The sequence below is a fragment of the Brachyistius frenatus genome, unplaced genomic scaffold (genome assembly GCF_029030835.1).
Source record: "Brachyistius frenatus isolate BFR_SWC_R1_liver_20210118 unplaced genomic scaffold, ASM2903083v1 Contig_109, whole genome shotgun sequence".
Classification (NCBI taxonomy): domain Eukaryota; kingdom Metazoa; phylum Chordata; class Actinopteri; family Embiotocidae; genus Brachyistius; species Brachyistius frenatus.
In genome coordinates, this window is record NW_027210708.1 from 130,377 (window position 1) to 147,281 (window position 16,905).

At 40.4% G+C, this 16,905-nt stretch overlaps 2 protein-coding genes across 3 annotated transcripts in view; one reads left to right on the forward strand and one right to left on the reverse strand.

Moving 5' to 3' along the window:
* The window catches only part of apbb1 (amyloid beta (A4) precursor protein-binding, family B, member 1 (Fe65)), a 146,785-nt gene that overhangs the window by 126,353 nt on the left and 3,527 nt on the right, over positions 1-16,905 (reverse strand). The window lies entirely within an intron of this gene.
* On the forward strand, positions 1,537-14,247 carry p4ha3 (prolyl 4-hydroxylase, alpha polypeptide III). Of its 2 annotated transcripts, XM_069712340.1 has the most exons (13): positions 1,537-1,765; positions 2,652-2,806; positions 2,928-3,151; positions 5,933-6,082; positions 6,157-6,208; positions 6,320-6,477; positions 7,846-8,022; positions 10,438-10,502; positions 10,714-10,873; positions 10,955-11,017; positions 11,596-11,664; positions 13,095-13,191; positions 13,663-14,247. In XM_069712340.1, exons 1-13 carry the CDS (start codon positions 1,578-1,580, stop codon positions 13,731-13,733), a joined length of 1,629 nt encoding a protein of 542 aa, XP_069568441.1. In that variant the 5' UTR covers positions 1,537-1,577; the 3' UTR covers positions 13,734-14,247. The 2 variants fall into 2 exon arrangements, 1 of the variants encoding a protein (XP_069568441.1); XR_011311506.1 differs by lacking the exon at positions 13,663-14,247 and having other exon boundaries at positions 11,601-11,664; positions 13,095-13,130.

Here is a 16,905-nt window from a genome sequence, read left to right on the forward strand (position 1 = left end):
AAAACTTTAATTTGGTCAAACCTGCAAAGGCCCTGTTGAAATATTTACTGTCCTCTCAGTGAATAGAATATTGTTCAAATATGAAGATGTACAGTCAAAACATTTGTAATACTAAGACCTTAATCCAATCTTTGAATAAAACATTTAATTAAATTGTTTTTGTTTAACAGATACACCGTTTTTTTGGTTCAACAGTTTTATAGATCCGATGCTGTTAAACATAAAGCAGGCAGACGCTGAATATCTGTACCAGCAGCATCAATAAGCGGTACAAGTTATGTGAGTGAATTTAAGGTAACTTTAATGGAGTCTGGCAGCGGTTCTGGGGCTCATGGATTTATGATTAACCAGTGAAATTAACCCCAACTGCTTTTTGCTCACTGTGACCCACTTTCATTACTTTCCTACAAAAAACCCTAACACCTACTCAGACCATGTTGTCGATGTTATAAAGTTTTCTTTGCATCATATATTTGGATGCAAACATCAGCGTGTGTAGTTCGTGTGTACAAAACTGTTGTCTGAATGCCCGTACTTGTCGTCACGCTCATAGAAAGGAGTAGAGACTGCAGGAATCCTCTCAAAACTTTCTCCACTTTGAACCTTAACCGTTCTTGCATTCGTTGAGCTGGTGACACCATTAATACTTTCAACAGGTCACATGTCGTTCATGTATTCCCTGGCTTTTTCAAGAAGGGGGTAGCTTCATAATATAACTACAAAAATGCACACACAAAAATCAATAACCAAACTAAACGTGCAAAACAAACACTCACAAAAGATGCAAGTTCCTCCTACTGATGAAGGTCAATGACCTTAAACAACAAAACTTAAAAAGCACATTTAGTATTTATCCTTTTTTTTTTTTTCTGTACTTCCACAAACTTTATCCCCCCAAATCCCATTAATACATTTTTAAAAATGACTTTTAAAATGAGATAATGGTGCAAACTTCAGTTACTGTTAATTGCCTGAGGGTGGCAGCAAAGGACAATTTCCATCGTGATATAAAGTAAATGCCTTGCTGCTTCAGAGTGGTTGTTGTGCAGAGTTTTCGCCTGCAGATGTCGCTGTGACTCCAAACCTAAAACCTATACATGTACTTAACTTTGATTCTTTAGAAAACTAATAAATCAACTAAGACACACACTTTGAAGCATGAATGTAAATTCTTTTTTTTTATATAAAATAATATTTACAGCATATGGCGTGATTTTTAAAAAAATTTTTTTTAATGAAACAGCTCAGATTGTTTGAGAAGAAAAAGCAGCGTCTACAATACCACATGAACTTAATGTTATAGAACAAATTGATGCAAATTTATTGTACTGAGTGAATTCAGGCTGCGGGTCAGTCCCATCAATAGAGGGCGGAAGATGAGCAGATTACCCCCCTCCCCCCTCCCCACCACCACCACACACACACACACACACACACACACACACACACACAGAGAGAGAGAGCCAAGCGCAAACCCTGAAGATCCTCAGAGCTTTTCAGGAAAACTGAGAGGACGCTCTGGAAGCAGTGAAGCTGCTGCAGCTGAAGAAGAAGCGGTAAAAGGTTTTCTTTCGGAGATGAAGCATGCCGCACGCGTTTACTTTCTCTGCGGTCTCCTGGTTGCAGCTGTGATTCCCAGGTCTTTGGGGGAAATGTATACGTCGCTGCTGAACGTAAAGCAGGCGATCATGGTCGAACGGAAGCTGATCGATTACTTGAGAACTTATATTGACCACGAGTCGGAGAGACTGGAGGACATCAGACGGTGAGTGACGTGCATGATGAAAGATAGACTTAGGCTAACTAGTTGTTGTTGTTGTTGTTTTTATTAAAGATGAGCGCTTTTTCTGTTGCATGTTAGAAGAATAACTGATTAATTGATTTCCACTGAAGGTATGTGTCTGAATAATTAAAGATAATCCCCTGTTTTAAATGGAGTTCACTGAGTCTCCTGGTTTAATATGTTAATGCTGGCGCTGCTCCACACAGTGAGTAATAATGGAACAAGTTTTTGGGCATGACGACAGCACATGTGGTGGTTTTACTGTATGGTGACATTATCAGATCCACAGCTGCATTTAAATGAATGTTATTTAGATTAACTTAGATGCAAAAATGAAAAATACAACTTCTGTTTTAGGGTGTTTCTTTGTATTAAAACAACCAATTAATAGTTTTTTACTGGCTGTACTTTTCAGTCAGAAATCACTTGGACAGGATCACTGATGCAGAACAAGACCTATCAAGTCTTTTCCCACTAATTTATGCTTCAACAGTTTCTTTGTGGAACTGCCTCTAATTTTATGGAGAAAATGACTTGGCCATGAAATGTCAAACAGTAGCTTAATTGTGGTGGATTTTTTTGTGGTGTAGGGTTGGAAAATGATTAACTTGATGATAATGGTAGATGATCAAATGCAGATGTCCATGAGTCTGTCTAAAAAGATGATCCTACACACAGTCCATCAGTTTTAAATGTCATGTTTCATATTCAAATTATCATTCCAAACATCAGATTATGATCTTTATAAACCGTTTTTTTTCACTGATATAGAATAAAAATATATAAACTACAAGGATTTATTGAGGGGTTTTTGTTTTTTGTTTTTTTCTGCCCTGATGAAGACCCTTTCCCTATTGATTTTTCTCAGTTTTTATGCCAAAGTGTCGGACCTGCACACAGAATTTTACAAAGGTCCTGCAGCTACAATGGTGAACCCGCTGGTGGCTTTCACCCTCATCAAGCGCCTGCACTCAGAGTGGCTGCACGTCGTCTACAGCAACGAAGCCCTGGAGAACGCACAAGGTTTGACTAACAACCTCCCTCACAGACGCATCTGTTGGTGATAACTAAACAGCCCCCGCTGCCCTCGTCTCTGCTGTCACCATCCAACCCCCAGCTCACCTTTTGGCCCTCTGCTGTCCAGCTCTCAGGTCCAGTTACGAGGAGGAAGAGGCCGATCTGCCCAAACTGGAGGACCTCCAGGGGGCCGCCAAAGGGCTGATGAGGCTGCAGGACGTGTACGCGCTCCAAGTGTCGAGCCTGGTCAGGGGCCGTTTCCAGAGAGTCACTGATGGCGAGCCCATTGATGTCTACATGCCTGTAGTGTCCGTCCCGCTGTCTGGGGATGACTGTTTTCTGGTTGGGAAGGTACACAAGACATTATTTTCCTATACTGCTTCCTCTGATTGGTGGCACTGTGTACAATGTGTAAGTAGATTTTTTTTATGTTTATGTGCAGTCCAGTAATTTGGTCTGTTAGTTCCCAATCTAGGGGTCAGGCATCGATTAAGGAACATATGATTTATGAGATTATTTGTAGGAAAGAAGTCCTGCCACACAATCAGAATCTGCTCTTTTTGTCTTGTCCTTGTTTTTTTCTGAGACACTGGAAAGTTTTACATTATTCATCCTCACAGTTATTGTCAGAAACTGTCTGGGGGGAGTTCACTTGTTGGTGAAACAACTGATAGACATCTAAAACTTGAACAGGAACCAGATGCTACTTTTTTAATTTAAGATAATAGTTTATTAATTCCACAGCAAGGAAATTCAGTCGTCACAGCACCTTAAGGATAGAAAGTACAGGTGGAAAAAATAAAAACACAATACAAATTGGATAAAAACAAAAAAGACCCAGAAGCCTTCAACATTAAAGAGACCATTTACTTATACAAATATACACAGGATGTTTTCACATTAAGAAATGGATCAGTTTTGCATGTAGGTGACACAAAGTAAAAGGATTTAGAAGATTTTTATTTTTCTGCAATTCAAAAACGGTGAGCTTTGATAACGTGTTAGATTGTTTTGATAAATAAAACTGTAAATTCAGCTGTCAAATAAATGTGGTGAAGTAGATGTATAAAGTAGCATAAAATATAAGCAGTTAAGTACAAGTACCTCGATATTTAAGTACAATACCTGAGTACCTGTCACCTCAGTATTTCCTAAACAGGCAGAGACTTACAACTTCTAGTGCCAAAGTTCACAGAGAAGGAAAAATAATCTACAGAGGCCAAAACTGCAGCAACACTTTGTAGTACATAGAAGAATTTCAATGTTAGACCAACAAGTTTAAACTCGTGGCCTTCATCAGGCAGATCCAGATGAAGGCTCTGTTGAAGTCATGGGTTGTAAATCTTTTTTTTTTTCTTTCCTTGTAATTGTTTCTAATTCCTGCAATTTCGCTGCAAGAAAGTCCCTTAAAACTTTGCTAATTAAATTGCGACAATGACAAAATCGTCATGACTACGTAGCAGAAAAGGAGGGGCAGCCAACCATTTTTAAAACGGGGTTCGAGGAAGCTGCAGCTGTTGCGGAGCACTGCACAGTACAAATACAAGTTGTACAAGTACCACTATACTGCTGTTGGATAGAAGGCATCAGTGATTTAATAGTGTGCATGAACCAAAGCGCACAAAAACACGTTCATATTTAGGTGAAAAAAACAAATAAAGTGGGCAATATCTTGGCAGGTGACGCATTCAAATGTTAAGGTCTGTTGTGATCAGTTCAGAAAAGCAGTGTGCGATTCAAAACAACACTACCCTGTCAAAATACAAGTGAGTGTACTAACATGTAATTGTACCAATGGAATAACGTGATTTGAGATACAGACAGAGTTAAAGGACAGAAGGGGACAGAGACAAGGAAATGGACAGCAAAGGTCAAACTAGTCAAATTCATCAGTCATGACCTTCTCAATCAATTTTCTGACTAAAATAGTCTACTGAGTGCTCATGTGAGGGAACTAAGTGGAGAGATATTTGGACCCTGCTGCTGTGAAAAAAAATTCCCTCTCTGATTAACATCCTCTCTCTCTGAAGGTCTGCAGTTGTTTTTATTGCAGACCTTTCAGTCGTATTGTGGTGGGAATCCAAAACCTTCAGCCAGGAAAATGCGGGATTCTTCCCATCGCGTGCATGGCAATCTTTTTTCATGTGAAGATGAATATGCCACTCTATAAGTACAGAAGAAAAAAAAGAAAAGGAAAAACTGTTTCCCCCACAGTGAATTCCACTGTTTCTGTGCGGTGGTGATGTGTGAGGGCAGGGCACTGTGTGGGAGAGACATGCGCTTGTATGGAAAATACGTTGTCTCACGCTGCAGACGTTAAGTGCAAAGAGCAGAGCTTGCCTTCACTTGTACTGAGATTAACTGAGAAGGCCTGTATATGGAGATGCTGAGTTTTAGGGTGTTGTCAGTTAAATAAGAGCTGCCTGCTTTTACGTGGCTGTTAAACCGCTCTCCAGAACCAGCACGGCCTTTTAACAGAAGTTTGTAGCTTGTCGGTGTCATTAAGTCGATTTTTTTATTTTTTTATACTGTTTAAATTGAATACCAGCAGATTCTTCACTCAGGCTCTTTCGCTCGTCTGCTGGTTAAGGACTATTTTTAAAATGTTCTTCAGCCCAACTGCTGCTCAACTGCTCCCAAATTAAAGGGTGTAATGTTGTGTGTAAACCTGTGGTGGAGTAGGTAACTCAGCATATTTGATTAGTTGGTGAGTTAGTGTGTGTGTTTGAGGGGTTAAATGGTATGTTTGTGTGACGTTTGTAGGGGGTTGTGGACATAATCTGCGAGGAGCCACATACCACCCTGTCTCTACGTGGGTGCCATCAGGCCTTTAGTCAGCACCTACTTCATCAAGTCCGCTCCACGTCGGCATGTGAACCAGATAAAGCTGAGTGTAGCCAGTGTTTGTGAGTTTTTCAATGTCAAAATATTCCTTTGGACATGTATTTCATTCACTGTGCAGTTGACTGAGGATTCATACAGGTGTCATCTAAATAAAGAGATCATGTCAGTTTAGAATTCCACTACTATAACACAGAAAAAGCAATGCAGCTCTGTATTTATGCCTGAAACAAACTATTTAAGTTGCCAAATTATAGTAGTTAAAAGTAAACCACGTAATATTGCATGCAGGTGGCCTACGAGCAAGAGGACTATTATCACTCGGTGCAGTGGTTGGAGGAGTCGGTGCGTCTCTTCAGGGGAGCAGGAGGACAGTGGAGCCCTGAGAATGAAGGGACGTTGGAGGATGCTCTGGATCACCTCGCCTTCTCTCACTTTAAAGTAGGTGGACTCACATACAGGAAGTGCACAGGATTGGTGGATTACACTGCCCTGAATTCCTCTCATTGTTTCAGACAGGAAACGTCTCCTACGCACTGAGTCTGTCTCAGGAGTTACTGCATCATGGTAAATATTTTCCTTTATTTTGTGTCCTCTTACTTTAATCCTGTCTGTGCTGCATAAATAATCCCTAGTGGACTCTCTTCATACAGTTTTGTCTCATGAATTTCCTCTCAGATCCAATGAATGGACGAGTTTTGCAGAATGTTGAGAAATACGAAAAGCTGCTGGTTGCTGCAGGTCCACCCAGGAGCGACAGGTTGAGGAGACCCACCACCACATATCTGAGGACCAGGGACACCTACGAGAGGCTCTGTCAGACTCAAGGCTCTCAGGTGATCAGGAAATTTTATTATTTTAAACACGTGCTGGAAAATATCTGTGTTAACGCGCCGCTGTACTTTTGAGTCTGTGCCGCAGAAAACATTCAGTCATAACAAGCTTTAAGTTACAGTATTTCCTGCCCCTGCAAATGCTTCAGGTTCAATCTGTATGTAGAAATTTACATTATTTAAATCATTCATTTGTGTATAAACAAGAGTGTACATTCAAAACGTGACAGTATCCGATAGTGGACTGACTTTGGTGTCATACAACCTTGCTTCCAGATTTACGTGGTCCTTTATGAGACACGTACTTGCTCAATACAGCAAGCAGTCATCATGGAGCATGAGGGGACAATGGTTCAATAAAGGAAAACCAAAAACCATACAGTTGCATTGTTGGCACAGTTGTATATATATTGTGGTTGTAGGAGAAGATCATAGTAGAGTGAACTGTTGGCGTGGCTGTAGCTCTTCGAGGGGCTCTTCGAGTTTTAGTATTCATCACAGTTTACTGTGTTGACACGCAAATATTTGCCAACCAGCAGAGCTGAGGCTGATGGGAGGGTCATTAGTCTTGCAAATATTTGGTCACAAACAAAAGTAAATGGACTAATGAAAACTCACAAATTCAATAGCATTAGTTCTTTCAGCGACAACAACTTCTGTACTAAACTTAATAAAAAAAATTTAAAAAAGAATTATAGATTATATTATTAGTATTATTTATTGGAACTATGAGCAGGCTTTATTCTCTGAGAACCATTAATATCTCTGCAACAATACTTTTGCAGTTCATCTACATATTTATGCATCTTTTAGTCTGGACCAAAGTGGTGGACGACTGAGGTTCCACAGAGCTAACATCGATAACATGTCCAAAAATAACATTTCAAAGCATAAAACTAAGAATGTTTTTCATTAGGGCCCGAGCACAGATGGTACGAAAGCCCCATTGTTGTCCAAGCGATTATTATGATTCTCCGTAAACAACTGCTTTTTTGGCGGCTGTAGCATATTCAAAAACTCATGAAAGTTGGTACACACATCTCTCCCGACGAAATGTTTTTTATTTTAGTGGAATCGTGAGTGGGCGTGGCCAAATGGCTCAGCATTAAAAGTTATCAAAATAATTTTTAATAAATAATAGTTTTAATTGAAACTGCTCCTCGTCATTTGTTGCAAGTGAATCTTTATCTAGATGAATGTTTTAAATTTGTAAAATATTTCCTTGTTTGTAAAAAGACTGTAATGAGTCAACAGACATGTTTGCTTTGAAGCTCATGTGGAGAGAGAACAATGCGAAGAGTAATTGCTTGTGGATGATTTTCCTCTTTTTGATCTTGTTAATGGACTTCAGATGCCCGTTTCTCCCAACAGCCGATGCATTTTGAAAACCCCGGACTGTTCTGCGACTATTTCACCCACGACAATCCTGCGCTGCTGCTGCTGCCTGTGAGACGGGAGGTGCTGAGCCTGCAACCGTACGTGGTCCTTTACCACGACTTCATCACCGACGCAGAGGTGGAGGACATCAAGAGGCTCGCCCAGCCAGGAGTAAGTGCTCAACACTCGTGGGTGAAATAACCCTCATGTCCTTAATATGTCTGTTTTTTTTAGGAATTGAGAGGAAAAAGCCACATATTTAACATCAACACTCATTTTCAGTTAATTAAGTCAGATCCTTAAATGGTTGTGTAATCCTGTGTTTTAAAGAGTTTTGTCAGCAGCTCGTCCACATGGGACTCACAAAATGTGTTTTCTTGGCAATAGCAAGAATTCAATAGAGTCTGTTAAAGAAATCGACAAACAGATGAAGCGTGGTGGGAAATGTGTGGCTATTGCCTTGTGAACACCTTGTTCCTCGATAAAATTACATTGTTTTTGTGACTTTTGCATTCAAAACTGAGGAATTCAACAAACTTGACAGCTGATGAAACCAAGGCTTTTGTTTTTCACTCGTCCGTGCCCTCAGTAATGATGTTGTTTGTGTAGAATATATTGTGTCTTGGCTTCTCACCAGGTAACTGTCAGATTCTCAATATTTACAATATTTCCCTCTTTGTGCCCCCGAACAGTGGTTTTATTACCCTCTGGCCTCCTGGACATTTCCTCAGATGTTGGCTTTGTAATAAATTGTAAACTAATTGGCTGCATTTGAGCGGTACTATAAATATGACACACAGGACAGTTTAATGTTGGGCATCTACTCATCTCCTATAACATATGCTGTGCATTGGCAGAGATCCTGATTTCCTGTAAGACCAATACCTAAAGATCCACAGCATCTTCACCACTGAGTCTCATGTCTTCATGCCTTTTGACTTTAAGCATCCAATAACAAACCAGCACATTTAACTGTTTGTTTTAGGTTCATCAGTCAGAATTTGTGCCCTTTGGAGCATTTAATTAACAAATAAACGCAAGTCCTGAAATATATACACTTTTTTTTCGATACTTGTAGAGCTTTTACTTCTTTATATTGTCTAAAATATGATGAAGTATTGTAGACCAAACTGTCGGTATGTAAAGTAGTTGAAATTAATTCCAGCGCAGACTACAAGAACAAAATGGTGCTAGCAAATTAATGCAGCTATGATAATAATCCAATAAATGAACATACCTGTATTTAAAATGCTCTGAATTTGGCAACTTTTACTGTTGATACTTTAAGTACACTTTTCTGATGATGCTTTGTCCTTGCAATGAGGGGACTGACAAGGAGAATTAGCTTAAAGTCAAAAGGAAACATTGTGCTTCAAAGCCTTGAATCTAGTCTGAAATAAATCATTGAAATAGGAGCAAAAGTTTTTTTTTTTTTTTTAAATGCATATATTCGTGGATAATGTGCTCTGCTGTGAGGCTCTCTGGCTGCAGGGGTCTCAGTCAAACTTTTCCTACCTGGAAGATCTTGGAAAGACCCTGTGAAGGAAGAGTTGGTCTGCCTCCAAAGATTTAGCGAAAGGAATGAGGGATATATTACTATGAAAACTTGGCTGAGCGCCTCAAACTGTCCAAATAACCCGGCTGGGCTATACTGGTGAACATTCAGTCCGCGATCACTGAGCAGCATCTATCTAGAGATGAAAATCTTCAGTGCAATCTCCTCACTGTATGCTGACTCAGTGACTTCAGGGAATATTTGGTGGGCTAATTCAGTTGGTGCCACTATGGTTTCTGTGAGGTTTTGGCTTTGTGCAGTGAGTTTTCCGTCTTTCGCTGAGATGGAAACCCCAGTACTTTCTTCATCGTTATGTCAGCTTGTGCGCTGATTGAAAACAGGCCCAGGGTACGACATTAGTTTGGAGCTGTGAGCTGCATTTATTAACCATGAGCATGGTTTACACTTTGCTCTTTCTGGAGCCTACAAACAAGACTCTGCAAAAACACATATCTGTTCTGAGTTAGCAGATCTGCCATTTATTTAGCTATTGATGTGTGAAATAATTAGTTGACTCAGTGTTTTGATTCTGTGAGCCTTGTAGAGTTGAATGAGTTACTGTTTTTATAGATGGTATCAGGATTTTCAAATGCAAAATTAGTCTGAGATATTGAATTTCCAGTTTTCTGCTTAGGACCAGTCAAAGTATGTCAATAATTCAAAACAAGTATGAAAGGCAGCGTGACGATTCTAGAGTCCAAATAAATCATAGAGGCTTTAAGAAGGGCCAACTTATTCCACAACATCTGGACTTCCATAGACTCCTTTCCAGACTCAAATTGTGCAGAAAAACTAAATGAAACTTGAAGCTGGTGTGTGTGGGGAGGGTACAATATCTCTTACACTCTTATTGGTTTGCAGTCAAGAATAATAATTTGCTCCAAATGGGAAGATTAATTCAAGTTCATCCTGATTTTTCTCTTGTCTGCTCTGAGTTTGTATTATGGACATGTCTTCGCAGCTGGGCATCAAAGCTCGCCTGCTGTAGCAATAACAAAAATAAGGTGCTGTGTGCTGTCTTTGCAAACAAGTTGAGGAGATCTGTGGTGGCAGCTGGGGAGAAACAAGCAACGGCCGAGTATCGTATCAGCAAGAGGTACAAACAACAGACGAGACTTAATGAATTCCCAGACTTAGTTTGAATTAAATTACTGAAGATAAACAGAGTCTCATAAATATTTACTGTTATATCAGCAAGACCAGTAAAACAATATAGGAGTAATAAACTCACAGCATGCAAATGATTGTATGATTGATATCATTTTTCAAGTCGTGCAATTTTTGTGATTATTATGTGTTATTGGCAGTGCCTGGCTGAAGGGCTCAGGACAATCCATTGTTGGGAAGCTGGACCAGAGGATCTCGATGCTCACGGGTCTGAACGTGAAGCATCCGTATGGCGAGTACCTCCAAGTAGTGAATTATGGGATTGGTGGCCATTATGAACCTCATTTTGACCACGCTACGGTAAGTTACTTTTTAATTAGTGGTGTCATTTATTGTGATTTATCAGCTCTCTGATGTCTGTTTATTTATCCATGAACGCAGTCACCTACGAGTCCTGTGTTCAAGCTGAAAACTGGGAATCGTGTGGCGACCTTCATGATATACGTGAGTGAAGTCAAAACATCTGCTGACCCTATTTGACCTGCACAGCAGCCAGAGGTTCTTGGGCAGGTTCCTGTTGGCTGTTCCAAACTCTAAATTAAAAACAAAGAGATTCAGCCTTTGCCACAAGTGCTGCAAGACTTTGGAACAATCAGCCTGAAAGATTGACTGGCTCTGACCTCACTGGCGACATGAATGTTTTGTAGACGTTCTGTCATTCAGCAACCTAAAACCAAACTGTACTAACTCCATCCTACAGACTAGGTCTGTCATTTTGTCTTTAAATATCCTATTCGCCCTTTAGTTCTGACCATTTATCCCCTTTTTAGTTTTTTTGTAACTCAGAATAATTCTAGGAGAAGCAATGACTTTTAAGACAGTGCAGCAGATAGAGTGGCTTTTCATAACATGAGCACATAATTATCTTATTATTCGTATACAGTAATCGTATAATATCATATTATCTTATTGCTTCTGTATGCTGCTGTAGCGAAAAAATTTCCCCTCGGGGATTAATAAAGTAACTACCTAACCTAACCTAAACACAAGACACAACCCTAAAGGAATGTCCTTTTCCACAGCTCAGCTCTGTTGAGGCAGGTGGGTCCACTGCCTTCATCTACGCCAACTTTAGCGTTCCTGTCGTGGAGGTAAACACTCAGAGGTTCTCAGATAAGCTGAGAGCAGCCTCCTTCGTCTTCATTTTTGCCTCGAGCTACATCATTTTCACCTCACTCACATTCTCTGCCTTCAAAATGTTAAAATGTCAGATCATAGCCACACTAGCCATGAGACTTTTACCACAATACAGCTTTTGTGTCGTCAGTACAGGTTTTTTTTTTCGGTTGATAAATGACCTTCAGTGGGAGGTTTAACAGGGTGTAACCTTTCACCTTTATTCTTGTTGCAGAAAATAACTTGGCTTTATAAAACTATAAAATTACTAATTCGAGTATGTTACTGCTACAGCTGTTGTTTAATATGAGGTGTCTGACTGTTCCCGTTGTGCCTAAACACAATACAAACAGATTATTGTGCTCCATGTGCACATAATGTTAATTGAGGAGAGGGAAGCAGTAACTTTTATGACCAAATATTCCAAGTTACGTCACTTGATCAACATCAGCGCCTGTGATACATGTGTTCTTGTGACCACTGGTACATCCACATTTGCGATTTCACAGTGGAACTAAAACTTGAGCGGAGAAACATAAAATTTTGTTTAAAACTTCTGGGGAACAGAAAGAAGTCGTATGCAGACATAATTCAGGAACACAATTGTGTTATGAGCGAGAAACGGGCGTTTTTAACGAGTTGTGAGTGGACGCGTTGTCATGTTAAAGAACAAAGTGCTGTCGTGCCACAGTTCATGTTGTTCATGCCGAATGTTTTCCCTCATATGCTTCAGAACATCAGAGTAGAACTCAGCGTTGACCGTCTGATTCTGGGGGACAAATTCATGGTGCACAACCCCACCAATGTCAAAGAAAACCCACCTGGTTGTGCTCCTGACCCGATGCGCCTTTTTTGGTTGATGACGTTCTGTCTCTCCTGAAACACAAATGAAACTCAGAATATCTTGTTCAGCTCATTGCTTCATTGCCATAAGCTTTCTGAAGCAAGTTAAGGATCTCTGCTGCTGATTTCCTTGAACTTGACCAAAAAAAATAACAACTTTGCTTTCTTCTCAAATTTAAGTTCCATTGCAGAGTTGCAAATGTGCAGGTACAAGTGGGCAAAAAAAAAAAAAAAGGCGTTGAACAAGTGACGTAACTTGGAATACTTACTCATGAAAGCTATTGCTTCCCCCTCCTCCATGTACATTACTGTCCTGCACTCCATTTGTGTGCATCAGGAACAGTCGACCCCTATATTTTGATTTGTATTTTAATTGTTTGATAATTAATTAAGCTAAACTGAAAGAAGTAAACTGACTGATTTATCACAGTTTCTAGAGCTGATAATTAAGAAAGTCATTGTCAGATTAATGAGTAAATAAAATAATTGTTATTTAACAACCTTTCATGAGAACAAAAAAAAATGTCTAACTTGCTAAAAGTGTTTGTTTTTCATGTCGCAGAAAGCTGCCATCTTCTGGTGGAACCTCCACAGAAACGGCCAAGGAGACGTGGACACGCTGCATGCTGGTTGTCCTGTCCTCATTGGGGACAAATGGGGTAAGACTCAGTAGGTTCAGTATGTGACGATGCTGTCGACAGGAGCTGAGAAGTGATGTAAATGTGGGAAAAAGTCAATCATTAACATGGTCTGTTTCTTACAATACTTATCCGGAGATCAGATTTTACAACATAAATGAGCAAGACCACATCTGTGCTGCATTAAGCATTTACAAATGTTACAGAATGCAGCTCAGACACTGACGGCTCATCTTGGAAGCTAAATATCTGCTGCCGATGGGTCAGACTATTAAATGTGTGTTAAAGACCCAGTTGGACTAACAGCAGGATATTAATCACCAGACAGCAGCTGCAGAAGCAGTTAGTGGAGAAGATTTCGTTTTTATCAGGCTTGTATATCACCAGATATTAATGTCAAGTTTATACTTTTCAAACACAATTATGAAGAAGTTAAAAATCTGCACAGCCAAAGAAGCTTTGATTCAGTTTGGATCTGTCTGTGCTTTCCAGTGGCAAACAAATGGATCCACGAGTTCGGCCAGGAGTTCCAACATCGCTGCAGCCTGAAACCTGAAGAGTGAGAGGTGTGGAGCGACTGCTGGGCCCCTCAGAATACAAGCCTCTACAATTGTGAAGCACACGTGCAGGCGGAAAGAAGGAGGCAGCCAGAAAGTGAGCGTACAGGCAGGAGAGCCAAGAAGGGGCAGCCTGCATCTGTGATTGGAGCCCCGAGCCCCAGGGAGCCTGGAGCATGGAGTGGACACTGCTGCAGTGGACACGGAGGTGGAGAGGGAAAAGGAGGAGGAGGAGGAGGAGGAGGAGGGCAGCTGGCAATCGACCCCCAGAGGCCAAATGCTCCTTCTGGCCAGTTCCTGCAGATGGAGAGAGGCCTCTGCCTTCGCACACTGTGCTGGTTTCAGCAGGCTGTTTACCTCCTGCCTACTAAAAAAGCAACATCTTATGCAGCTCTTTTCCTTCCCTGGGCCCAGTCAGGGGCCTGTCATTACTAATCAGCTGCTGATTCTCCAAATCTCACTCTAAAATGGGAAAATATTAACAGAGATACTTAATAGGCCAAACATTTAGTACAAAGGTCTTTACACACTTTTTTTTTTTTTTTTTGCACGTCAGTATATTTTTTCAAAGTTGTTTCTGTCATGAGAAATTTCACACTGAAGGTGAATATCACGTGGCAAAAACACAACTTCTTTTTTGGAAGGAGGTGGATTTTTATGAGCTTTTGCCCTGCAAGTAAACGCATCACCCAATCACATGGTGTGTGGAAGGGGCACAGACGTCACATCACAACTCCAAATGACAATGTTGATTGTTTGTGTCTCCAGTCAGCCTGTCATTAGTGACAAAAGGCACTAAAATTACAACGATCTGAAGAACAAAGTATGGAGCAGCATTGTAGAACAACTAGCCCGTCAGGATATTACGTTTCTATGTAGTAGAGTTGGTAATATGCAGGCAAAAATATCACAGCAGGTTTGGCCAACAAACAAAACTCTTCTCTTCTTTTATCAAATGAAGAGGAGCAGGACAAGATCTTTATCACAGGATGTTGTTGAATCCATAATTTTTGAATGAGCTGACTCAAATCTATTCAGACCTTTGTTGGAACGAATGTTGCAAATTCTCATCACTGCCCGTATGGAAAGTTTGATGTTCAATATTCGTAGCCGAATATTTGCCGTTTGTGTCATTTATTTGTCACACCTCTGGTGAGTAACAGCCCTAATGATGTTGAGAAAAATGTTCTTTTTTTGTTTTTCCAACTGTTATTATTAGCTCTTTCATACAGTACACGCATATTGTGTCATAAGAGAAACTTTTTTTTTTAAAGGAGGTTTTTTTTAAAGGAAGTTGATTTTTATGAGCTTCTGCATTGCGAATAAATACATTAAAACACATCACAGTACAGACATGATGCAACACAAGTTCTGCTCATTGTCTTGAAAAAACTTGATGGAAAAGTCTGCGCAGTGGAGCAGTTACCGGAGACCAAACCTTTGGCCATATTTGAATGGGACATGCCTGTGAGGTGAAATACTGTCACCCTCAATGTCTCAGCTGATGCGCTTTATACTCTCCTTTTTTTCCCTCTGCCTTGTGAAATAGGATACACCCAAAATCTGTTATTCTTTTGTCAAATAAGGAGGAGCAGGACAAGATCTTCATCACTGGATGATGTTGAAGCCATCTATTTTTAACTAAGCAATTAGTGTGAAATATTTTCAGGTGAGAATTTTGTATTTTTGTGTCGTTTCCGGTGTGTAAAGGGCTTAAGAGTGATAATGCTCCAAGAGGTGAAAATCTGATGTTTCCCTGTTTGGTTGAAGACAGATTATCAACGGCGATTGTGACGCTCGCAGACCTCAGGCCTGCAGTTCAGACTGGTGCAGTGAGTCAAAGCAACCAGTCATTGTGAGTGTGCCTGTTTATTCCCAGCAGACTGAATGATGTGATCACTGCTGTCTCTCTTTGGTTTGATATAACTGACTGTCTAATGGAAAAAATGAGTCTGTAACTTTGCCTCTTACTGAGCTCCAGCTGCTGGTTTTCATTAATCAACCTGTCTGAACTCACACAACCAACGCGGTCTGCATACCATTCAGATATCTGTCTTAAGTAGGTCATAACCTGTTTTAAAAACAGTGAGGTGGGTCATACAGAGTATTAAAGTCCACTATGTGAGCTAATGACAACACCAGGCCTCTCTGCGTGGGACCTTTTGGGGGAAGTCTTGCTGCTTGAGCGGCAGGGATCCCTAAATAACACCTTTGCTCGACCCCACAAAGACATGAGTTTTCTTACCGGCTCCCCACAGTGTACACAGACCGTCTCTCTGAGCACACACTGACACACACACAGAAGATATGAACAGGACATGTACTGGATGCCTATCGCACATTCCTATGTGAACACTGAAGAGCAGGAGTTGATTAGCTTCCCAGGGAGCTGATTGGGTAGATGGGCCCTGCTGTTTTGAAGCTCTTTCCAATATGTTTCATTGTAGCTGTTAATGAGATTTATACCATCAAAAAGCTAAATTTAGACTCAAACTGTATGTGAGACCAAATTTTTTTTAAATTTAAAGGATGACTCAATACTCCTGAGAAAAGGATTGCAACTGCTTTTACAACATTAATAAAAGGTGCTTTTTATACAATCAAATAAACCTGGAAATCTAAGAAAGCAGGAGGGTTTAAACAAACATTTTGACATGTCCATCTTAAAACATAAAGCTCAGCGTTTCCCAGAATTCAAGCAGCTTTATTCTGCCCTCTTCCTGTACGCTCTCAGTCTCCCTCCATTTACCACAACAAACATGTCTGCAGAGTGTCGTTGCTATGGAAGAGTGCAGTCCCAACTACCTAAAGCACACATGACCAGATCATAGGTCTTCCTCAGCTCTTTGCCAAGTGCATACAGTAATCCTGCACATCCTGCTGCAGACTTTTTTTCAACTGTGTGTGAACACAAGACACATTGTGTCATTTAGAGCACCAGCTGATTTCCTCTTACAGAGTTGGCAAATTTGATTTGATGGGAAGATACAGACAACCTGGCCAGAAAGGAAACAACAACAACAACAAAAAAGCAAAGCAAAGATACCAGTGAGCCTGTTTTAAGTTCAAGAAAGAAAGTAAATCATCCTGCACTTTAGTAAGAGTGATGACAAGAACAGTGCTTCCCTCTGCTGGTGATGTAAAAGAAAGCCAATTGGAGTCGGTGTAATATTATGTT

Coding starts and splice junctions, on each gene's coding strand:
- p4ha3 (XM_069712340.1), top strand. CDS start 1,578: ATGAAGCATGCCGCACGCGTTTACTTTCTCTGCGGTCTCCTGGTTGCA. Junction 1,766..2,651: donor AGACTGGAGGACATCAGACG/GTGAGTGACGTG, acceptor GATTTTTCTCAG/TTTTTATGCCAAAGTGTCGG. Junction 8,023..10,437: donor AGAGGCTCGCCCAGCCAGGA/GTAAGTGCTCAA, acceptor TTTGCAAACAAG/TTGAGGAGATCTGTGGTGGC.